Genomic DNA, 26,957 nt, shown 5'->3' with positions numbered 1-26,957 from the left:
AATTTTTTTATAGATAAGATACACTTGACTCAACATTAATTATTTGTAAATATATATAAGTTAAATAGTCTGGAGCCAAATTTTAAGGATGTGGTTTAAGAAGAAGACAAATTCTAACCAGATATTGTCATTAAAATTGGAGATGAGAATCTTTGGAACGTTCCAAAAAATCACGTTTTAAGATTATCTTTCAATCGTGTATGTGCATTCTTATTAGATTTGAGCTGTTAAGCTTTGCGTTTTAAATCATATAAATCCTACACTGAAGTGTTTTTAAAGGTATGCTTTATTATGAAACAAGACTAATTTTCTTAAGATTAATTTGGAAAACTAATATTCATTAGTTAAAAAATTGTAGCTAACTTCAATATGTAGTTTTCGCGTCATCCTGTGCGCGCGCATAATAAAAATTCACATTCATCATTTTTTCATCACGCGCCTAAAGAAATATAACTTCAATAACGAAGTAGTCGAATGAAAATGGCTACTGTGAAATGAGGAAATTTAAAACTGCGGAAAAAATCCTTACAGCTTTCCTAGGCATCATCTTCTTTCGACTGCTAATAGTTCTGGGCTGATCGTTTCTTTTGACTTTTATGTGCAACTCTTTAAGATTCGAAATTGAGATTATAAGTCTAATCTGTTTGACTTACTACTGGTAGGTAACGGTTCGCGGTTTGCTGACTCGAGAGTCAATCTACGCCAAAACCAATAGATAAAAAGAGCAGGAAAGGTGCAAATATATGAATTCAATATGCGATATTTTAAGAAGATAATACGAAGATTGCATAGTTTTTCCGCAATGAATTTTCAGTGGATAGTGTATTGTGGAAGAGATATTCAGACCGATTACTTCATACGTGACTTTGCCTTGATCTTCGGATCAAAGAGAATGATAAAGGAGATACGCGATAAAGGAGAATGAGAGTGCAAATAAATGCATTTTCAAGATAAAACAGCAAATAAAAAACGGAGTGTAACCGAGCCAATCAAAAGCAGGCACATTATTTCTGTAAGAGTACCAGAGAGTGGAAAGTAGGCACATTGGCTCCCCTCTGAGTGGAACGCTCCCCTCGTCTGAAGTCGGACTTTATACCCCGTCCCTACGTTTCCTATGTCTATGGTAACCACACACTGTCAAGAAGGGCTGGCCGCTATAAATGAAATTCTTTTTTAAATTTCAAATAAGGAAAGCTATAAATATCCTTGAAAAGTATTTTGGTACATGATCCTAACCAAAAACAAAAAAAACAAAAAAAGTGTGGTAACCAACACTCTCCATAACAGAAAGATATTTTAAACAGAAAACCAAATGTGACAAAATCGTGTGGGAATTACTTGTCTAGATTATAATGTATGTTGTTTACTAACATCATATTAACTTAGCTCATATTTATATTATTATTATTATGTTTGAGCATACCATTTACCATGTTTGATATGACTATAAATGTATTTTATCTACACCAGTGTATCTGTCTATGTGACTCTGATTGGGACAGGAGTTGAATATATAGGAAAAAAATTATGTAGTTTTATCTATAATATGCATATTATATTCATAAATATTAGAAATAAATTATTTAATTTTTATGAATAAATAAAACAAGTTTAATATTAATTATAATATTAACACGAACTCATAAACTAAATGCACGTACCTACAATAAATAGAATGTTGTAGAAATTATCACTTACGTCTTGATATAATATCTTTATTATGATACAAAATTCAAGTACCTACCTACTGAGATTAGTGATATTTATTAAAAGAGTTTAAATAGATTCAAGGTATTAAGTAGAAATTTATTTAAAAGAGAAAAATAGATCATCATTAGATATAAAACCAGATAAAACACAAAAAACCCGAAGACTAACTAAAGATTTAAGATCTGATACTCTTCTACAATACAAATTCTACTACCAGGATAAAAAATGGTGAAAATTTGGAAAGAAAGCCTAAAAAGACAGGAATTATTCAACAAGTCTTCTACTATTTAACTTCAGAACTCTTACTACCCAAAAAGTACTAAAGTAGATCAATATTTGTCAAAAAGGGCTTTATGAAGAAACTATACTCATCGATATTACCAATAGAATCATTAAAAGATCAACAATATCGATAATATCTTTGTCCTAGAGGTAAAGAAGAGAATTAGATGGCTCGAAACTTGTGGCTAAGAATTGGCAGTTGTAGAATCAGGTAAGTTTTAAATCCTAAAAGAAATTTAGCCTGCATAAACAATATTTATGATATTGATTGGCAAAAGGATTTGAAGCTGAATTTCAAAAAGAAAATGAAATAAACAAAAAACGTTACATCAGCTGCTATTTCGATGATCGACCTTAAAGAAATGACACGATACTCTGATATTTTAGAACAAACGTCTTTCTACACAGTATAGAAGAGCTTAAAATATAATTGTTGTAAAACAAAGGTTTAATAAAGACACAAAGTTTTTAATACATAATAGCGAAATGATTCTTGGCCTTCCGAGTAAAGAACAGCACTATTAGATCTTCCAAATTACAGTGATAAAACTTCTTTCCCTGTAAAATCTAACCTAAATTTATATTTACTATTTTTAAAAGTCATTGGAGAAGAAATCAATTGAAAAGAGAATATAATTTATGTCTTTTTGGTAATTACGAAATTGATTTAAGATTCAGATACACACAAATGAAGCCATTGAACTTAATAAATAATGTTGAAATAAAATATTTCTTTAGGCAATTTATTTAAGTACAGGTAAAATAATATTTTATACTGTATGATTCAATTTAATTAATTACAACAAAAAGAATAATTAGAGGTTTAATTTAAGTTTAATTAAAATACAAAATAAAAGGGAAAAGTGAGTTCTTCACTGAAACTGTGAATGGCCCGTTAATAATGGTCATAATGGAAAGGATCTTATTAATTTATTACTATTAAAAATCCCTATGATATGAGAAAATAGAGATTGTAACAAAAGAAAATAAAAATATATCTAAATCCTGTCTTCTTTAAATGAACTAATAAATCTTCGAAATTCATGGATCAAAGATGGGGTAATTGCTAGAATTCATTTAGCCAAAAGATAAAGCCTTTCAGGAAAAAGCTATGAAATTAACGCTATTTAAGTTCTTTGGCATTTAAAGCATTTCTTTACGTGCAATAAAGAATTATACTTTGTAAGAAATTTTTATAAAAAAGCCTAATTTTATAATATTTATAACTTACAGCAGTTTTGATCTAGAATCTTAAATATTTGCCAAACTCCCACATTGACATTGACATTTATAATTCCACTAATCATAACCCTAAATATTTGACATTTCGTTGCGCGATTTATGAACATTTAAAATTACCCGGTAACAAAATTTCTACATATCATTACACTTCAAATGAAAATTTTTATTATTCTCGAATAATGATGGTATCAAAATGAGAATTGAACCATGATAATAATAATTTCGAAAAAATATATAATGTTTCATGAAGGAAATTAATAGTTAAGGTAACATTTTGTAAAAACGTTTTTTTATATTTTTTACTTTCATACATGATATAAACCTCAATCACTTCCTTGAATAAATAAAAGCTTTTTAAAAATATTATTATTATTTTGATCATACATTTATTTTTCTATATACTTACATGAACATCAAACGTTACTTTATGGTAACAATGATATAATCTTGATCAAAAGATTTTTAGAATCATAAATGACTTGGTAAATATCAAAGCACACCTTTTAGAAATACCTATTCGTATCAAATATGGTATGAAAGAATGAAGATTTTGTGATTATTTTATAATGAGAATATAGGCAATGGTTTATACATATCAATGATACTGGGTCTGTTTTTACATATATTTAAGGGTGTAAAATCGTGTTATCATATTACATACTAAAATACTGTTTTCAAGAATACGCAGATTTTTGGCTTTAGTTTACTTTTTTGGTAAAATCCAACAAATATTATCCGTCGTAAGTTAAGCAAGAGATTTTTCAATCGAACGATTCCGGAAATTTCTATAGCATAATTTAAAGCTATGCTTTTTATCTAAGCCATTAAGTAATTCGCTTTTAATCTGTTAAAAAGTATCGGAGATATCGAAAATATTTATTTTTTAATTTAATTTCAGTTTGAAACTAAACCACTCTTGTTCATTCGTTGAAGACTACATAGAAAAGGGCTAATAAAATGTATTTTGACGGATGAAAAAATGTTGATGTGTATTGTTGGAAACAGTTTACTTTTAGGAGTGTTTCGAAACTATTTTTAGTCGAAATTGTTTTCGAAATAAAATTGAATATAAAACTATTTATAATTCGAAAAGTTCATTTAATTCAAGCAACATATTGCGGGAAATAAAAACGACTTTACCTCAAGATTTGCATCAAAATCATTTTAACATCACAGTGATTACAACACACCCCTCTTTTATCCAGAATTAAACATAAAATTTACAACATATACCGTTATTCCAATTTTTGTCCCTTTACGTTTCTCATGAAGAAGCTTTTTAGTTAACAAGAGAGTGCAACAAAGATGCACATGCATTTTTTATAATTCTAATCTTGGTTTATCAGTTTTCTTACCTCAAGATTAATTTTCTCAAATAAAATTTAGTTAATATAATTATAATAAAAAATAAAATTAAAAGAATTTGGAAAGTAAAGGAAAAATAAAGGAAATAATAAATTAAGTATAAAAAAAAACCATAAAATAAATAGAAAAACAGTTTCTTATTGTTCATTCTTTTTTTTTTTTTAAATAAAATAATAAATTTTAACAGAAAACATAACATTTTGGCAATAATACTGCTTTTTTTCTTTCAAATGCACACAAGCAAAATTATAATACAATTTATACACAGCACATACATACCAAAAAATAGCCTATAAAAACATCTATAATGACAAAATACCGTTCATTTTTTTTCAAATAATACAAACCCGTTGGTCAATACGATTTCCTAGATAATTATATTCAAATAATAGGTACCTTAACCCGCCAGCATTCGCGTTATGAGCATTTCCCTCACATTCTATTTAAAACATAATTTAGATTACTTCTCTGCTGTAATATTTTCACTTTTAAATATCATTCCATAATATCAAACTATTTTTAATTAGCTAATGCATTAAAAAATAAAATTATGTAGAGGTTATGATTTACAAAAGTAAAAGAATATTTAACGCGTGAGAAAACCTCTCATCATGCGATTAAAGTTTACCAAACGGTTGACGTGAGTACTGATGGTTTAATAAATAACACTCAATCATTTTTTATTAATCTATTGTGGTATAGCTTAGGCAACTTTTATTACATAAATGTAAAACAATTGTATGAACTAATATGTAATTTGAATCTCTATAAGAATTGTTTATTTTTCATATGATTATTATTTAGAATGTATAAATAAACATATGACAACATAATTACTTTACATGTTTATGGTGTGAAGGATAATTTATTCTTTTTTTTTTTATTAAATAATATCACAATTCAGTCTTAATTGTAACATGACGGGTGTTGAAGTTGTTGGGTGTATTGTTTCAGTTTTTAGTGCATGCAAAAATATTAAAAAATATGTCATTATAGATGATAATTTATATATCTTTATCTCACTCATTCTCACTTCAACCATATATGGAGTGTCTCAAAACTATCACATTAGAAGAGAACAGTGATATAGAGAATACAATTTTAAAAACGGATTACTTTTACAGTTTTCAAACGATAAATAACGACACACTGTATTGTTAATTGTACATCGGATCTAAAAGCTACAAAAGGGCTTTATTCTATGAACTTTAGTCTTTATATCACACTGGTCTTCTTCTAATGGGATAATTTTGGGTCACCTAATATATATTTATGAAAATGCGTTTCACATAATAATAAGTATCATAATATAAAAATTTAAATGCTAATTTTTTTTAAATGCATAATAAAAATAATAAAAATAAAATAAGAATGGGGGTCCAATGACCTCTCTCTAAAACAATAAAAATTAATGACACCATTAGTTTAGTTAATTATTTGATATAATTTACAATTTTTTGTTCTAATTAATAAAATTTATTAAAAAAAAATGTCTACTCTATGATTTTAGATAAGGCACTTAATTATTGCAAAAATAAAAAATGAGAGTATATATTGTAAGTTGTAAGTGGCCACTTTGTACTTTTTACTATGTAGAGTAAATTCCAAATGAGATGAGCCTTCAAAATTTAACTTGAGCTAAATTTTTTTAATAAAGCATTCGAATTATGCTTAACAAAAGTAGTAAAAAAAGTATGTCTAGCGACAAGCGTCGTATTTGACAATCATTTCAGAACGGCTGAAAATATGAGAGGCTATTGTTAAGGTCGTGTCTAAGAGAATTTACCTTTAAGAAAATTTTCCAAGCCAGAGACGTTTGGCACGTTTCTTGAATATTCCTACAGGAATATATTTAAATAAAAAGATAATTGAATTAAAAAAGCAAAAAACATTTTGTTCGACTCTACAAAGAACAAAAATTGCCTAACCTCGACTATTTCATAGCCTCGGCTAAATTTTTGTAGAGAAAAAAACTTTTAGGCATGATGTTAACAACAGCTTCTCAAATTTCCAGCTTTTCAGAAATGATTACCATACAGGGAAGTTATTTAAAAGAGGTTCCTTTTATTCGAAATTTACTCTAGGATTATGTTAGAACCATCAAGATATCGAAAATCTTAAGGTACCTTAAAACAAAATTATTAGAACTATTGAGCTTTTAATAATTATTTTAAATAAAAAAATTATTAGTAGATTATTTATTGATTGCACACAGGATTCGAAGTTCTTTATTTGTTATTATAGGCAAATTTTATTACATTGAAGTCAAAACTATGCGTATACTTTTGAACTAAATGTACTACTATTGATTAATCCGCGTTCTTTAATTAAGGAATACTAAAAGGAGAAATTTTAAATGAGATCAAAATTTGGGTTAATAGCAGGAAAACTAGTAGTAAAATATCTTTTTAGATAAGATAAATTGAGACTTTTTATAAATTCTTTGGGTTTGCCTAAAATCACGGTTATTTTTAATTAAATATAAAAGAAAAATGATATTTTGTAAAAAAAAAAATGGTATGGACGATTAGCAAACGAAAAACAAATTAATCGGGCGTTATTAATTATGAAAATTATATAAAATAAGTTCTCCCGAACGTAAGTTTATTGATATTTCCCCGTTGGAGAGAGTAAAAATTTCCCTAGTGTGGACCTCTCATAAAAATTTTTCTTTCCCTCCTTTTTGCCTTATCAATTAAACTCTAATCGAATAATTGGCGATGAATTTTGAGTATTGAAATTGTGTGCCCCCTTAAAATGTCCCACTAAGATTCAGTTTTATTTTTTGCGAATCTAAATTAAGTCTAAATCTGGGAATTGTAGAGGAACCGTTTTAGGTTTCATTTTTCAATTTGAAAATCAAGATTTTCTGGAACTTGTAATTTTACAATAATTTCATTATTAATTAACGCCGTTTTAATGAACACGCAAACATACACACAAATATGACGGTACACACAAATTAAAAATTAATGAACATACCACAGGCAAATTTAAACATTTTTTTTTTTTTTGGTTAAACAAACAAACATTTTTGTTTCATGCAATTCTTGCATAAGTAATATACAACGGTTCTCTTACCTGACTTAACGGCCTAATACGATCATGTATTGTATTTTCCGCTTGCATTGGCGTAGGCGGCGGATGATCCGGTGTAGGAGGTTGTTTATAATGTGTGGGACTTGTTGGGGTTTGTTGTTGCTGCTGTTGTAATTGCGTGACACGCTTCAATTGTTTCGTGTGATGTGGTGAACCTTGATGTGTGTGCCCTTCTCCACTATTTCGATGGTCATCGATTAAACTCTCTTCCGAGGATTTTAACATAATGTAAGCATTCGATACGAATGTCGATAATCTGACATTTTCCGTGATATTTGGTGTTGAGGAAGTATTTTTTACTGGATCGTTATGACGTAACTCGAAATTCTCGTAAACGTCATGATGTCGACGTAGTTTACGTCGTGGGTTTTGTGTTTTTATGGCAACATTCTCATAGACAGCGGTTATGGCCACAGGTTGTAATCGTTGATTGTTATTGGTAACTGGGGTTGATGGGGCTACATCCTTATTGTAATCGTCTAAAACTAATTCCTCACTACGTCCTCGTTGTAATAATGTATGGTCTTGAGGCGCTATACTAAATCGTTTATTCATTTCTACGTACGTGTCTACGCTACGGCCATGTTGTAAAGTACGACTACCGATTTCTTCGAGATCACCTTGACTTCGAGCACCACTTCGCGCTAAAAATAGATATTCGTAAGCATGATTGTTAATGGCGTTCGTACTATCTGCTGACATTGACATTGGTGTTAAATGTGTTGGTGATACGGATAAATTTCGACGTGGTGGTTTCTTTGGCGGTGTTGGCTAAAAGAAAAATGAAAATTTTTCGTTGTAATTTTTGAATTAGTACAATTTCCCCCACCCCTAAAATTTTCAGAATTGATCTAGACTTAGTCCAACTTCATATAAACAAAAATCAAGCTTTTTATTTCAAATAGCCTTGGTGATCCTTAACGACTATATAAACTCCCAGAGAGACACAGAATTCGAGAAACGAACAGGCAAGGATCCAGGAGGAATCCATAGATTGTAAATAAAATTTCCGAAATAAAAATATGGGCAATGCTTTAAGTAACTTACCGAAACTTTATTATTTGAACCAGGACTATGAGCACTCGAACGTGGACCCATTGGTAAATAAATATTATTTGATGAATTATCAGCTTGACGATGATCACGATCTCTAGACGATGTCATACCACCAGTACTAGATGCCGTTGACGATATGCTTATTTGGTCCGAATCTCGTTGTCTGTACATGGACGACGGATACTCTTCTGATGAATGAAAACATGGATCCATAAATGATTTTGGTGCTGGTGAATTTTGATAGTAACTATTATCCGAACTTCTGTAATTTAAAAGAAAAGTCAAATTGTAATCAAAAGTCGAAATTTACAAAATTTTAATAATCCCCGACATATTTTTGAAACACTAGCTAAAAACACTCTCGATCAAATCCCCTTTCAAACAAACAAAAAAACTCAATAAAATTCCTAAAGCAGCTAAGAAAAGAGCTTATGCCTTTGAAAGGGCTGAACCGATTTTAATTTAAATCTTCATTTTATTGGAGGAGATGAGAGTTTTCCTACAAGCTTATTTTTGCAAAAAACAAAAAAATAATTTTGCTAAGAATATTAGTTTCTCTTTAATGATTGAAAAAGTTGTGTAAAATTGATTGAAGAAATTGTAAAAAAAAAGTAGAAAAATTACATTATTATTTCATTATTTTATTAGACAGAAAAAAATTATATTGAAAAAAAATCTTAAGAAATAAATATTTTAAGTGTTTTTCTAAGAGTATCTTCGATGATAAGTTCGAAAGCCTTCTTGTTTATTTATTATTATTGTTATAAGGAGTTCTTTTTTTTCTTAACAGAATAGAAAACCTCGTTGAAAAGTTAATGGTTTTAATCAATAATTTTTCTCTGAAAAATATTTCATGTGCTATTTGTCGGCAGAATAACAGAAAAATAATTCGAATTAGTCAATTACTTTCCTCTAAATTTTGGTTCAAAGGCTGTCTTTTATTTTCGATAAAGATTTGAGATTTAACTGTGTGCCGAATAACAAATTTCTACGTCTTTTTGTTCTAAGTATATCAGAGGGAATTCGTTTTCGAGTTTCTGGATTAAGATAAAAGTTAGTACTCAGTAATGGTTGCATAGATTTTACTTAGAAGGACTTTGTACGAATGTTAGGCGTTCATTTATGATTAAGTAGATTTTTTTTGGACACTGGACATTCAGTTAAATTAAATGATTTTTCTCTCCATATTTTCATTTCATATCTTGTTAAAACTATAGGAAAAATTTTGAAGTTACAAGGAGAAGCAAAAACTCTTAAGAGTTGAGTTTTTCTGTTGTATACGAAGGAGGAAAAGTTGATTTTTATACATATATATGAATATATAAATTCATTCATCGTTCATTCTTTGTTTTCAAGTGCTATAAGTTTTTCTTTTTCATAATTTTCTTAATAGAATATAATTGTTTGCATCCCGAAAATCGAAATTTATAACATTGTAACGAGACTGGTATCGTGGGCAATTGTGCGAATAACAAAAATAGAACATGGTTTACATGGATAATACTTCAATTTCCCAAGGACAGCCCTTGTGTACGGTCGATATTACAATGTAGTACTAAACGTTGTAAATTGGTTTTGTGTGGAATAACTAATGTAATTAATATTGTATTCATATAGAAGTTTTCAAAGAATTTACTTAACCCGTCAGCACTCGCGTCAACTGTTCGGTAATCTTTAGTCGCGTGATGTGAGATTTGCTCACGTGTTTTGCATATTAAATTTAAAACGTTAAATGTTCTTTAACTTTGTAAATTATAACCTCTACATAATTTTTGAGAGTGAAAATATTAGAGCAGAGAAATAATATAAATAATTTCATTCAATTTAACTAATTTCACCATATTCTATCACAAGTTTTTTTAATTTACTGAGTACGACTTAACGAAAGTACACAAACAGGCCCGAAAATTACTGAAGTTAATATTTTTGCTTACACCTTCTACTCTTATGATGAAAGAAATTCTCACAATTCTGAAGGACTTTTTTAGAAAGTTTTACCAAAAGCTATTTCCCAAAATAAATTGCCTGCAGCTCTTTGTTTAATTAGAAAGTTATTGATCTTATTTCGAAAGATCATATCAGTTAAAGTTTGTTTTTAAATAAATTTTATGTTATTTTTTTGTGAATAAAATAATATTCTTGTTGAACTATGTAGAAACTGAAGGTATCGAGGTAGAGAGGTACAACATGGTTGTTTCAAAAACATGACGTACTATATGAAGTAAAGTTTATATTTTATACAATTGGTGAGTGCACAGTGCAAGTAAGTAAGAAGCAGCTTTGCTTACAAAATGTTATATAAAAAGCTTTTCTAGTTTACTTATATAAACAATTCTAATGTAGGTTGTATATGTTTTGTATAATCAAAAACCGAATTTCGTTCAAATTCAATTTAATTACGTACAAAGTTAGTTGACAATCTTATAATTTTTTTTTTAGTTTTTTACGGCGAACGGATTTTTCAGGAAGCACAGGATTTTCGAAGTCAAAAACTTAGGATAGACATTCTAGAGTACCTCCAAATTGCCTGTAAAAATTTCGGAATACTTTCCAGGTAAAAAGTATATAATCATGTCAAAATTGCTAAAAAGTCGAAATCTCAAAAAGATGTTTCGAAAGTGAAGACGGTGAAATAAATTTTTTTTAAATTGTTTTTACGGCAACAGCAAGCAGTTTAAAAATGGTTGAGAATCATTAAAGACATTCATTATCTGAGAAAAAATTGAAAACAATGACGATAACATTGAAAAAATATAAACAAACCATAAAATTAATCATGCTTTACAAAGTTTATATCAAACGCGATCTACGAGCACTAATTAGAAGTTACCAAATATAAGAATTACTTAGTTGATAGTTAATTGTACAGTTTTAATTATTATAACATAGGTGTTGTTTTTCGGTTGAAAAAAGTTTTGTTTTCCTAGATTACGGTGATATATCTGAAGCTATATTCATAGCCCGTTGCTGACGTAAAATCATAAGATTTTACCCCAGCAAATATTATTTATTATTACAAATCGTCTAAAGCACCCATAGTAGGTTTCTCTTCAAAAATCAATAATGCTCAAAGTGACAGTGAATTATGTACATTTTTTTTTTCGATATTCCACGAAATAATTACGGCCAAAAAAGTGATATTTCGCTATATTATAGTATTTGAGTGAGGAAATCCGTGGAAGATTACTCATCAATTGAGAAAAAATTTCTAGGTTTTGTATGACGAAAATGTATAATCGTATACTGTAACAATTGGTTATCCGTTTCGATTCGATTAAATTTATAGTGTGTATAGGAGCCTATTCCGAAGGCGACAAAACAAATATTGATTTCGACAATATGCTCATAGTGTTGAATCTTATATTCAATAAGTCAAAATAAATTTGAACCAATTTCGTGTTTTGACCATACAATATATAATAAATATATCAAACATCTTAGAAACTTAATGAATACTATATTATACATAAGACGAACTAAAATGTATATAAATTTCGAAGTATAAACTTTTCGAGTTCATGTTTTTTTTTTGTTCTTCTGATTATATTAATGATATACAAAAAAGGATGTTTTTTTTTTCTTTAAAAATTTTATTGAGTATTTCAATTATATTCTGTTTTTGCAACCCTCTTATTTTTAATAAAAAAACCTGCTGTTGCATCCTTTTTAACAACAATATGGGAGAAGAGAAGGTGATTTTCTTGGAAATTATAATCTTTTTATAAATTTTGGGCCAAGCATAGTATTTCACAGTGATTTCAGACCGACTGGAAAATTGAGAGGCTAAGTTCATTCAAACTCAATCAATCAATTTTAAGTTTTCCTGGCAATTAAAGTTTTTTCGGAAACCCTGAAAAGTCCCCGGATGTCATATGTTACTCCTGGTCCTGACCCAATATTGATTAAAATTAACTTTGAAATAAGTTATTCGGCACTAATTTTTCATCGTTTTTGAAGTCTAAAATCAATGAATTTTCTCATTTTTTCCAAGTTAAAAAAATGCTTAGGTTTTCAATTGAGAGAAAAGTAAAAAGTTCAATATTTTTGGAAACTAGTCGTCAAATTAAAGTGAACTACATTTTATGGATCCTAAAAAAGTAAAGGAAATAAAATTTCAAATAATATATTTTTACTTACAAAGATAATGCTGAAGCACCAGATTTTCGTCGATCATCGATAGCGTCATCGACCGATTTTGATTGTCGATAAAAATCCCATCGTGAAGGTGATGTACTATTTGGTGATGCTGTACGCGTACGACCACGTGACGACGGTCGAACATTCTCATACGGACTACCAAGTGTTGAATCAGGTACAGGTATTGGTGGTAACGATTGACTTAAACTTTCACGATCTGGATCCATATCACTGCAGTCCATTACATGTGAGCCACGATATCCTACAATTAAACGACGGGAAGTATTTAATACTCATGTTAAGCATTAAGGGGGGTCTTCGAACTCATCGAAAGAAATGGGAGTGTTTTAACTAAGTAAGGTTAGGTTAGAGTGGGTGTCCTGGGCCGGGACACACTTAGATCAAAGGGTAAGTTGTTATGTTGGAACTGTTTAAGAACAGCAGGGATAATTTGACGTCGACGGACTTTAAGAAAGATCACAATCTACTAAGAGGCCATACTGAGTAAATTCCCTATTTTATCCATTCCATTTTTGCGATTTACCATTTACGAAACTATTTAACTATACTAGTTTAAACGTTTGAATCTACAACTGCTTACAATTTCATCATATTTGTACTTACTTTTAATTAAATTAACTGTTTCTTGTGTAACATGTGCTGGGAATTGATTTAACAAATCCATAACTGTGTTATCTTGCTTATCTTTAATATTTAGATCAACGCCATGATCTAATAACGTTCGTACAACTTCAACTTTACCACATAATGCTGCTTCATGAAGTGCTGTACCAGCGGATGTTCGTATATTCACATCTACACCAGCTGATAGTAGAACTTCAACAACAGATCTGTAATCAAAAGAAAACAAAAATTTTATATTTGAAAATTTGTTCCAACTGATCACTATTTTTTCTAACTATCAAAAAAATCATTCAATCCTAGCCAAATTACAATAAAAAAAAGCTTCTATCAAGAAGTTGGAAGACAATTCAACGAATTTGGGACCGAAAATAGGCCGAATTCATTCAATCCTAGCCAAATTACAATAAAAAAAAAAGCTTCTATCAAGAAGTTGGAAGAAAATTCAATGAATTTGGGACCGAAAATAGGCAGATGTCATTATAACCTTTTAATTGCATTCCTTGTAAAGGTTTATTATTTTTTTATAATATCTCTATACGTATTCAGGAGTAGAGGTGAGCTAAACGTTTTTATACACATTTTATTGGTCATTTTCTTCACTTATTGTTAGTTCAGAATCGAAACGATCTCAATTTGAAGATCAAGTGACAAAAAAAAAACCTAAAAACACTAGACAAATGCCAAATATTACTAGGAAATAGTCGCAATTCTAGGAATTTTTCTAGTTTCTTTTTTCTCTGGTTCGCTGACTTTAGCAATAGGCCAAGAAAACATCATATCTGTCTCATTTTGTATAGGCAAGAAATTTGTTTCCGCCGAAAAAAGCTTCGCTTTCCCTAAAAAGAAATAAATTCTTTTACTCTCTTTGATTTGTTATAAACTAGTCAATTAAAAAATCCATTTACAATCAGGAATTAATTTATCTTTTGAATTAATATTACTTATTATTGTTGTTCACATTTAAATTTACCACTCTTGTTGTTTCCGCGTAACCTGGGGGGGGGATTGGAGAATTTAAAGGGAAGTTAAATGTTGCCCTATTCGTAAAGGAGGAAACGGATTAGGCTAATAGAAGAGGGTTTGATTCTGTAGGGGTTTGTTTGCCATGCATTGACATTCTCCCTAGTGCCACTCTGTTTTTATCATCCGAAAACTAAAATCGCACGGCTATTTTTATCTCATTTTGTTAGAGATGTTAAGAAATTCCTTTACCAAGCGCAAACAGATAAAGATATTTCTCTTCTAATCGTTTAATACATGAAATCAAAGTACCCAAAAATAAGTAAATCTTCACCTTATCGTAAGGGTAGAGATCTTCGATTTGAACACTAACTCCTTATAAATTATTCAATTAAAATATCTATTTTCTATCTGGATTGAATCAGACTTTTGCATCAAATTAACCACCCTAATTGATTTTGCGTAACCTGAGGGAAAAAAGCTGTTTCTTCTTAGTAAGGAAGATGCAAACAAGGCACGTATGATCTGTAAAAAAAGATCCAAGAAGGTTTGTTTTCCAAGCTTTGACATTCTTCTCAGTCCCACTACAATTTTATCATCCACCAATTAAAATCTCCACTGTTAATCTATACCAACCAACCCAACTATCTTTTCCATCAAATTGACCACCCCCCTTGTTGTTTTTGTATACGATCAAAAGCTCAAAGTAAACGAATCACCTATACATAGATATAGATAGATCAAATTAAACGCACAACAACATATGACATATGTTTGTATTAATATACACGTTTGATTGCATTTTGTAATACCTACACAAACTAATTCACTGAATTGTGCTGTTATTTTGTCTGCCTGATGAGTGAATGTAGCCGTATGTGTAGCCTGTGAATGGTAGCTCCTGTGTTCTGTATAGTGTATTGAGTGGCTGCCATTGATTGGTAATAATAATTATTGTTAATTTACTAACATCACATAATATTGAGTTTGGTTGCGATGCGGTATTGACACTTCTCAATATCATCAAATGCGTAAATGAGAACAATATGATTGATATATTATATAGGTATGATGTTTCATGTATCAAATCGGCAAAACTTGTTGAAAAGTCAAGAGAAATCCTTTTTCTAGCGGACTAAATGTCCGCAGTGGAACAAACGAGTTAAGTCTGATTGTCTAAGTTCATCTTTCAGTGTAAGGTGTTTTTGTTTCCCTACAGTATTGTAAAAAAGTTTTGGTTTATTGCACCGAACATACATATAAACCAAATACATGCTTTGTAGTCAAATAATGTGTTATTTTTAACTTTACAATACAAAAATATATAATATATTGTGTGCAAGAGATGATATATAAATTTGATAATATAGATATCGCTCTTCAATCATCAATGCTCCTAGAGACGTCTCTGTACATCAAATGATGGATCCTCGATGAACTTAAAATTAAAATTTTGTTTTTATATCAGCGACAACCTATTTTTATGGTATTATATAAACTACAAGATTGTCTAAATATTTTATTCATCATTTTTTCAGCCAACTTTGAACGACAAAATAATAATAAAAAGCCCGATGACCCAGGAATTATATTAGTAGTATTCACAACTTGGAAATCTAAGCCAATTTTGACCATTTAGTCAGTTTTTAGAAAAAATGATGAAGTTAGCAGTGAACCATAAGAAACTCTTCTATAAAATCGCGATCAAATTTTGCCATGCAGAGTAATATACCCTAATTTTAGATTATGTAAGAAATTTAATAGGCTCTCGTCGAAGCCGAATGACTTCTCTCATAGTGCGCCTGAAAACTGATAAATAATCATTGAAGACGATATTCATTTAACAAGATAAATCACTCTGAAATTTGGGAACGTTGTCTCTAAATTGGTCTGGAAGAAATGATCTAAAAAATGGAAATTTGTGAAGGTTTAAGAAAGGTTAATGAACCCCAAAGTGAAGGTTTAAGAAGAGACAGCATTTCTGGCCATATTTAACACCCGAACCAAAAAAAGGAGTGTTATAAGTTTCACCGCTCTGTGTGTCTGTCAGTGACCAACTAACAACGGATATTCAATATAATGGTAGGTACACATGTGAGTACAAACAAGTGTGAGTAGATGATGTATGAATGAATATTTCTCATCAAAATATCATCAAAACAATAAAGATATAAATTGGAAACGATGGTTTTGATGTAAAACTGATAAAAGGGTGTTGTTTTGTTATTGAATATGATTAGGTATGCATACTAATTGGGGATGGAATTGTTTTATGTAATTTTTAATAATAGGATATTATTTAAAAAAAACACATTGGAAATAGTGAGCAAGGAGCATCCATTTATTTACTTAGTGAAAAATTGAGTTGTTAAAGAAAAATTTTTTTTTTTGGCAAAAATGAAAAGATCGCTTATAAGTTTTATAACAAAACTTTTTTTTTAATTTTTCGTAATAATTTGAAAGTTACATACGACTTTTGTATTTTAACATTTATTGCGTCACGAACATAACATACTTTGCCTAAATAACGTTTGTAATCTGTGAATTTTGTGCGAAGTTCAATAACATTAATGATAAAGAATGGAAATAAAATATAAAAATTGATTATTATTTATTATTGATCTCGATTTTGCATACCACAAACATGACAAAGATATACGTCAAGGAAATTTTTGTTGTTGTTATTTGAGGAAAATTCGATTGCCAATAGCGTAGCAATTGAGTGCAAAGTTTGATACAGTACTAAGTGCAATGTATAACATTTCATAATAACAATATTGGAAGTGATTATTATGATGAATTGACAGACTGGCAGACTGATAGACTTACTGACAGACAGACAGACACAGTAATGTGATGGTATAAATGGTTGTTTAATTAATGACCAAAGCGAATTGTATATAAAGCGAAATCAACATACAATAATATACCGTAAGATTGTGACTGGTGAAAGTGCCTTATTTTCTCCTTTCTACCTGATCGGGGGCTGAAAAATATGTATTATTTTTAAATAGAAAATATTTCGGATTGCCTCACAATTTTCCAATCCCCAAGAAAAACTTCCACCCGTGTTGAATCGAGTGTCAACTTCTACGCCCGTCTACGGTCTTTCATGGCCTTCGAATAGTCCAGCAGAATTAACATCCTGAAAAAACAAACGATTCTTTTCGATACATAGGAGTGTCTCGAAAAGCGGGACTCAATAAATTAGGAATGCTCCAATTACTGGGAATGTATGTCAATGCAGCATTGCAAAAAAAGCATTGGAATATATGTATTCAAGCGAGACTGTACGTACACACACACACACTATTAAACCATAGAGATAATACCATGGAGCTGAAACATCGATCAACAAACAGTTGATCGCAGTATAAAGAGAACAGATAAAGACAGATAAAGAAGGCACGTATAGCTATTTTCGTCTTTCTTATACACTTGCAAATTCTGCCTATTTCCCTCACTGCGGTCAAGAATTCCCGTATTGCGTTTCTTATGTCTAAACAGCTCTATGGTTTTATCTCTATGCATTAAACAAACAATATCATGAGGACGAAAAATGCTCTGGATAAATGGACATATCCGATTATCGAGACTACTGCAGTTCACTAACAAATCCCTTCTTAATTTATGTGAAAACTGACTTCTTTCAAGGCAGACGCTAAGAATGAGACCACCAAATATGACATTATCTTACGGTCTACTAACAACAGTATATGATGAATGTATGTATATTATAAAATATAACGAACGATGAGTGATGATGGTGCATTCAACTGTGCATTTCAAAATCCTATCATCAATATATATATATATATATATATATATATATATATATATATATATATATTCATCATAGCTAGCTCTCTAGTCAGAGCTACCTAACTTCTATTTTCTACCATAAATAATAGTAAATAGTACATATCTATTACAATAATATACATTGATAATAGATAGAAGTCAGAATTTTGTGTCTATGTCTATTGTATAAGCTAGCTACAGTGAAACTTGTGCAAAACAAATCCAACAGTTGAATATTTGTAATTAATGTTGAATAAGGGACGATTCTTTAATTACGTAAGCATGTAATTATGTTTGGAAAGAGGGGAAGGAGCTATTAAACATATAAAAGTTGTTTATTTTTTTATAAGGAACATTTTTTACATTTAAACTTTTGTTCTACCTCTAACGGTTTACAAGATGGGTCCTATGGTCTACATACCCAATTGGCCTATGTTGCTCATTTACGAACTTAATCTCAATTTTTACGTCTTAAGCACGCTATAAAAATTTCAGCCTAATATCTCTTTTCGTTTTTGAGTAATCGTATTGACAGACGGACAGACGACAGACAGACAGACAACCGGAAATGGACTAATTAGGTGATTTTATGAGCACCTATACCAAAATTTTGTTCATAGTATTATTAATATTTTTAAGCGTTACAAACTTGGGACGAAACTTAATATACTATGTATATTTCATATACATGGTATATAATACTGATTTATTTCTTTATATGATATAGGCAATATTATTACACAAATGATGAAATCACTGTGTGAAAACTCAAATTAATTAATAACAAGTGAAAACAAACAATTAACTGAGTTAATTGTTGAAATACCATGCATAGTTAGTGTTGATTTCTTTATCACGTTACACATACAAACATGTGACACACACATAACTAATAATCAAGTATAGTACATATTATAAAATTTCCGCCTAATTGGCGCCCTCACGGGTAAACAGTGATGTTTACGAAAAAATGTTTCAAACAAAAGTTGTTTAATTTTTGATAAGGAAAATTTTTACATTTAAACTTTTGTTCTATCTCTAACGGTTAACAAGATGAGTCCTACGGGTCCAAGACCCAATTGACCTATGATACTCATTTACGAACTTCACCTCACTTTTTACGTCCTGAGTACGCTGTAAAAATTTCAGCTCGATATCTTTTTTCGTTTTTGAGTTATCGTGTCCACGGACGGACGGACGGACAACCGGAAATGGACTAATTAGCTGATTTTATGAACACCTATGACAAATTTTTTTTCCTAGCATCATTATTTTTAAGCGTTACAAACTTTGGACTAAACTTAATATACTATGTATATTTCATATATACATGGTATAATACAATGAAACGAAGTTCAAGTATTTTCGTGAACAGAGCTAAAAATGGTTCAATAGTTGTATCACCAACCTGCGTTGGCGTAGTAATATAGCATTTTTTTCGATTTCTTTTTTTTTAAAAATCATTTAACAATAATATGTCCATATCTAGTTTATTTTTTTAATATCCGTATCCCATGACCATAATTTAAAATTGAATTTATATATTTATTATATTTTTACAATAATAAACGTATTAATATATTTTTGTATTGATAAGGTAACTTTATAAAATTGATATTTGAGATAATAATCGTATACAATAAATGTATATGTATGGAGATTATCAATCTGTTTAAATCGTTATAACTACCTATATATGACAATTTAAAATTATGTACACTTATATTCAATAAAACTGCTCCAAATCCTATTTCAAATTGATTTATAAAGTTTAGTAATATAACCCTCTTCTTAGTATCATAAGATACGAGACTCTGTATATCTATATATATAAAAGAAAGTCGTGTTAGTTACTCCACTTATAACTCAAGAACGGCTGAACCGATTTAGCTGACAGGGAGGTAGTTTAGAGCCAGGAGAAGGACATAGGATACTTTTTTTTTTTTAGAACATTCATGTTTTTCCCATGGTCAATTATACGTGGCATGTTCACGGGTCGGAAGACCATCTGCGTTGTTTGTTTTTGCGCCTGATAATAAAACAAAAAATGTCGTGTATCATTAAATGAAGAGCAAACTATGTACTAAAATACAGAAATAATTATGAATGATTAATGTAGGTATTTAATTTTTTTTGTATTTTTTCCAATTAAAAAAAAAAACTGCTTATTTATTGCCATTAAGGCGGAACAAAGTTCGCCGGGTCAGCTAGTATGAAATATATCAAGGTATAATAAGTTTAGTCCCAAGTTTGTAATGCTTAAAAATAACAAAAATTTTAGTATAGGTGTTCATAAAATCAGCAAATTAGTCCATTTTCGATTGTCTGCCCGTCCGCCTGTTTGGCTTTTGACACGATAGCTCAAATGAAGATAACTCAACTTCTTTTTATACCATGTATATATGAAATATACATAGTATACTAAGTTTAGACCCAAGTTTGTAACGCTTATAAATATTGATGCTACGAAAAAAATTTTGGTATAGGAGTACATAGAATCATGTAATTAGTCCATTTTCGATTGTCCGTTCGTCCGCCCGTCTGTGAACACGATAACTCAAAAACGAAATTTTTACAGCGCACTCAGGACGTAAAAAGTGAGGTCGAGTTCGTAAATGAGCAGCATAGGTCAATTGGGTCTTGGGTCCGTAGGAACCATCTTGTAAACCATTAGAGATAGAACAAAAGTGTAAATAGTTTAAATAAGAATTTTCACTATCAAAATTGAAAAAATATATTTTTTTAATTTGTTTTCCTGAATTTACTTGATCACACACTCATATTTAATATAACAGGTTATGGGCCCAGTAACAATAACATATTTGAGGTTATGTAAATATTTTTGAACACGAATGTTATACGAATATAACTCCAAATAGAGATTTACGTTTATATTTTTGTATACACATATAAATGTATTAATATCCGATGAACATATCAACAATAATAGTATGGACTGTGCTAAAATGTTGATATCATATGATTTGATTTTCATATGATATGATATCGTCAAATTCATGATTATATTGTATTTTATATGATACGCGTAGCGGCATATAGGTATTGTAATCATAGAATCTATTGTGCTTCGAATTCAAAAATACATTCACATATATACACGAATATAATTATTTAATATGATAAAATATTTTTTTTTTACAAAAATGTACCAAATGTTTTAATGCTACGTACACGGTGCTCTAAAATTTTTGTACAAGGATAATCGACTACCAATAATTGAAGCAATGAAAGAACAGAATTGATCAAAGGTGGTTCAAATCCTGCAGAATAGGTTAGGTCTGGTTATATAAGCTGTCCACAAAGGACACACTTAGATAGGGTAATTTCATTAATCAGCTCCTCAATTTCAGAGACTCAGTGCACCGTATATACCAGCCCATCACAAATATTAATTAAATTAATTTTGTTGCAACGGCGGGAATCGAACCCGCTACCCTATACATATCGCGGTCGGAATTGGTTACGTCTTAAACAACTGAGCCAATTAGGCGACAATCCTGCAGAATATAATGAATATTTTTTTATACCATATATGAACTAAATCAAGGTATACTAAGTTTAGTCCCAAGTTTGAAACGTTTAAAAATATTGATCCTATGAACAAAATTTTGATATAGGTGTTCATAAAATCACCTAAATAGTTCATTTCCAGTTGTCTGTCTAACTGAGAACAGGATAACTCAAAAACGAAAAAAGATATCAAGCTGAAATTTTTACAGCGTGGCCAAGATGTAAAAAGTGAGGTCAGCCATGTATGTACTGTCTAAGCATGGTATTTCAAAAATTAACTCAGTCAGTTGTTTGTTTTCACATGTTTGAACTCAGTTATATTTAGTTGATCTTCTTGAATTCTTTTTAATGTAATTTAGCAATTTAAATTGATAGAAAATTAACTAAAGTTAATTAAAAATGTTCTTTTTTTTATGTATTTGAATAAGATAAACAAATAATTTGGAAAAAATAAATGTGTTTTTGTTTCAGAATATTTTTTTAATCACACATTTCTCCTATGTCTCATCCTGTATATTATATATGTATTCTTATTCTTAAAGCATCCTATACATATTTCACATACGTATTACAATAATAGAATAGGTATAAATTCAATTTAAAAAAAGGATATTATACAATATGTAATATAGGTTTTACACAAAAGGTATTATTATTTTTAATCAATTTGGGAAATTTAATGTCTAAAACTGATTTCTTGCAAATCTATTTCGAAATCATAAATACTGTGTTTGGAGCAAAATATTGAGTCAAAATTATTTTTCGCTCGATTTTATGGAAACTTTTCACGGGGAAAAATTATAATTGAGTTGATGAACATAATATGATTTGAAAATTTAACGCACGGCGATAAATCTTATTTCTATTTCATTTTTAAGTTATATACTTTAAAAAACTCCCAGTTTTTTTTTTGGGAAAATAAAGGCCATGATTATAATCAAAATCGATTCAGTTTAGAGAAAGCTCTAAGGAAAAAGGTAGTTTTTATAAATTTCACTTGTTAAGGATGTATGAGCATGGTAGTGGGGGCACAAATTTAAAAATAGATATTTTCAATTTTGATGATAAATTTATATTACTACTTGACGATATAAGACGAAAAGTAAGAATAAAATTTTTCGATATCTGGCTTATAATTTTCAAAATATCGAAAATTGAAAATTTTGTTTAATTATTTAGCTTTCGATATTTCGAAAACCAAGACACATATCGAAAAATTTTATTCTTATTTTTCGTCTACATTCATGAAGTTATAACAAAATTCATCATCAAAGTTGAAAATAAGATAAAAATAATTTCAACCCTTAATCTACCCTGCTCTTACATCCCTTATATGGACGGTGACACTTAGTTTTTTTCTTTTCTAATTCATTGCTAATATGTTTACTTTCTATTAAAAAGTTTTTTTAAAATTTGTTTTCATTCATTCCAAATGAAAATTATCAAAAACTTCCAAAATATGTCGTTTTTTGAGATTCCTCCATAAGAGCCAATGTATTTTATATCGATTTTTAATGACTTTTTTCTTAAAAATTTGCACGGATACCTAAGCTGCTGAAATTTTAACCACATATTCTTTGAGTAAAAGACTACCTACAAACAAATTTTGAGCCTTTAAATCAAACATTGTTGTCATGCTCACACATCCTTAATCATGAATTTTCCATACAATTCCAATAATCGGAACTTTCCTGATTTTAATTGAGTCCCGTTTATTGAGACTCCACTGTAAATGGTATTTACCATTGCCTTCACTATTAAATATAATTTTAGCTAAGATATATCCATAAGCAAGCCTTGAAGTTGCGGATAGACGTCTAATTGTATATAATTTGGACATGGCCACAGGTGAAGTCCAGATATATACATATCTTGATAATAGATATCAATATAATATAATATATATACATAGGTAGATAGGTATTTTGATATCTATGTATATATCAATGTATTAGTATGGTACATATGTTTATATGAAATGGTATTAAAGCATTATATATTGACTAATGCCAATAATCATCATCAGATGATTGCTCATGCATAACAATTTAGATGAATTCACATACTCATGTACTCATGTACATGAGAGTACCTATCTATGTTATGTACATTACCTACTACCTACGTATGTAATATATTATATATTATAGTACTACCTACTACATAGGTACTACTTGTTCACTACATAAACACTAATATATTGTGTATACTACACTACACTAGTACAAAATAAATGTATTTAGATTTTAATCTAGAAATTATACAGAATTGGATTTACAAATCAAATTTATTAAAAGGGGGGACAATGCTTTGAAAATCGATTTAAGAGACAATTTATAAGATATGTTCTTGTCATTAGGAGCAAAATTGTCAGAGTTATGGACACGTGAGTCTTCGGGCGCTCTTTTTATCTCTATTTGATTTTGTACTAGCTTGATATAGCCCTCTTCACTGGGCTTAAAAGTAAAGACCACCGCGTAATAGCCTCCATCTCTCTCGTTCTTACTTATCCCCTATCCATAACACTTGAAAAAGCGGTATGGACTGCTTTACACTGGTAAAACTATATGTATAATATTATATAGCCTTGATTCATTGAGTATATCAGAAAAGATGGCCATGAATTATTGTATTACAGAAATCTTGAATTTATGGTTCAAAATAATGATCATAGATGGCCTAGTGAAATGTCATAGACTAAATATAATTTTTCTGATGTATGAGCTATATTATTATTAAGTTTCATTCAAATCTATTCATTAATTTTTGCGTGAAAGCATAACAAACACACACAATCAAACAAGCAAACATCTTTACTTTCACATTTATAATATGTTATCTCCTTCACCTCTCTTGCTCTCACTTATTTTCTTTCAAAACACTCGAACACTCGAAATAGGGGTAGGGATTGTTTTATACAGGTAAAATATATGTATAGTTTTTAATTTTTTTTATTAAATGTAAAATAGTCATAATTCATTGAGTATATCAGAGTAGATGGCCATGAATTGTATTTTTACCATTTTCATAGAAAATTTTAATATATGGTTCAAAATGATACTCATAGATGGCGTAGTTAAATGTCAGATTTAAAAAAAATTATTAAAAAAAAAAATATATCTTTATTAATTATGGCTCGTGTGTTATTCTGGTGTATAACCTATATTATTGTTAAGTTTCATTCAAATCCATTTATTTGTTTTTGCGTGAAAGCGTAACAAACACACAATCAAACAAATAAATCAAAAAAACATCTTTCACATTTATAATATATAGGGATTGGAATTTTTAAAATTTAAATTTCTCGAAAATCTTCGGACCGATTTCGGTTCAACTTTGCACACTTCATTTGCATACTAAATATTAGTTTCTGAAAGATTTAGCAATTCTCAAGAGGGCGGTTAATATCTTAACATCTACTCAAAATTTTATTTCATTCTGTAAAAATGTGGATTTATGCTCATTTTTACAGATACAATAAAATAAGGATAATATAACTTTGATATTATTATAAGATTTATTATTCCATAAATAATATCAATTTTTAATAAAAAAAAAAAAACTAAAACCAAATGATAATGAAATATGATTGAATCCTTTCCTTGATTCCCATACATATAAAACACAGGAATTAAATATATAAATCTATTAAAGTGAACAACATAGCATTGCTATATATATATAAAATACCTACTTGTTGTATAGATAGGTAGATAGTATTAACTAGGTACCTACTACCTACTAGTAGATAGTAAATATATAGTTTTGTAGTATATACTATATAGGTAGATATCTCTAGTATTGACTGTTATATTTGTGTTGTCAGTTGTATAGTAAATATATACACAACAGTTCGCTTCATGATTGCATTTCAATGTGTGTACTTGTGTACTTGTGTACAGATATTTACTATACGATTATCAAAATAATATTTATCAGGTATGATCTATCATGTTTGTTGCGTCCAACATGTAAATCTACGCTGATTGGAATTTATTTTGCACGTAAAATCTGCGAGTACTAGAATGAAATTCTGGAAAGCTGTTTACATGCAATACATAAAACAATCATGATTCATAGACCAATTAAATGTCTAGACTACTTCTTCAAAGTGAAAGTAGGAAAGGACCCCGCACACAATACATTGATTTTTGGTTTTGGTTAAAATTTTGTGAAAACTAGGGATTAAGGTAGTTTTGATCATACTGATCAGAAGTTCTTATGGACTCAACCTTCAAAAATCCTTCCCTTCCGAGCTACGGCCCTTCAAAAGTTATACCTACATGAGATATTACTATTTTGTTTCGGTTAAAATTATTGGAAACTTAAAAACCTTAATGAACAATAACAGTTTTGAACTAATGTCTTCATTTTGTTACACAAAACACAATTGATACACGCATGCGAACTGTATACGAAGCGCCACGACGATCAAAGGTGGCACATCACTACAAATAACCTTTCTGGATTTTTTCCGAATATTAAACTGGTAATAATTTCAAAAATTTTGAACTTACTAGGGGCTTTTTTGACGTAAAATTACCCAAAAAACTTCGGGCAGCTTTATGTGGTAAACAAAATTGACATTTAACTGTTTCTGGGGAGAGAGAGAGGGATATACAAAAATTTTATCAATAAGGTTTCTGGAATACATTTGGAATATCCAGAAATCTATAAACTGTTCTGATCAAGAATTAAATGACAAAATGGTACCCGGATTCTGCACACTCAACTCAATCTAGTGCCTCCTATATTATTATAATGATTTTAGTAGAAAATAATAGAAACAAATGAACAGACGTTCAAGAATTCGATTACGATGCAATTATGCAGCTGGATTTTGTTTCAAAGAGCCGAATTGTGAATATTATGACTGATAAGTTCAAAACACACAGACAGTGAATCATAACATATCAACAAAAAAAACCATTTGCAAAATTATAATTTCCTGATTTTGTAAGAATGATGACTCAGGGGTTAACGAAGTCGATGTACTATTTTAATTATCATAGTTTTGTTTTTGTTTTGTAATCAATTTTGGGAAATATTGCATTTTTACCAATATGGTTGTTCCCTCACGTATAAACAATGATGTTTACGAAAGAATGACTCAAAAAAAAGTTGTAAAT

At 29.5% G+C, this 26,957-nt stretch overlaps 1 protein-coding gene across 2 annotated transcripts in view; it reads right to left on the bottom strand.

The window, feature by feature from the left end:
• Positions 1-26,957, bottom strand: part of LOC123299288 (ankyrin repeat and SAM domain-containing protein 1A-like) — a 62,904-nt gene that overhangs the window by 17,117 nt on the left and 18,830 nt on the right. Inside the window, exons 5-9 of one of the 2 annotated variants that reach the window (XM_044881641.1) lie at positions 13,516-13,742; positions 12,892-13,153; positions 8,746-9,016; positions 7,681-8,469; positions 4,839-5,992 (exon numbers count right to left, since the gene is read on the bottom strand). In XM_044881641.1, coding sequence (XP_044737576.1) covers positions 5,924-5,992; positions 7,681-8,469; positions 8,746-9,016; positions 12,892-13,153; positions 13,516-13,742 — 1,618 coding nt within the window. In that variant the 3' untranslated portion in view covers positions 4,839-5,923. Of the gene's footprint in view, positions 1-4,838; positions 5,993-7,680; positions 8,470-8,745; positions 9,017-12,891; positions 13,154-13,515; positions 13,743-26,957 lie in introns of those variants that run through there. The other variant, XM_044881640.1, reaches the window with a different exon arrangement.

Source organism: Chrysoperla carnea, chromosome 4 (genome assembly GCF_905475395.1).
Source record: "Chrysoperla carnea chromosome 4, inChrCarn1.1, whole genome shotgun sequence".
Lineage (NCBI taxonomy): Eukaryota > Metazoa > Arthropoda > Insecta > Neuroptera > Chrysopidae > Chrysoperla > Chrysoperla carnea.
Note: the sequence above shows the minus strand (reverse complement) of the source record. Positions and strands in the feature narration are given on the sequence as shown.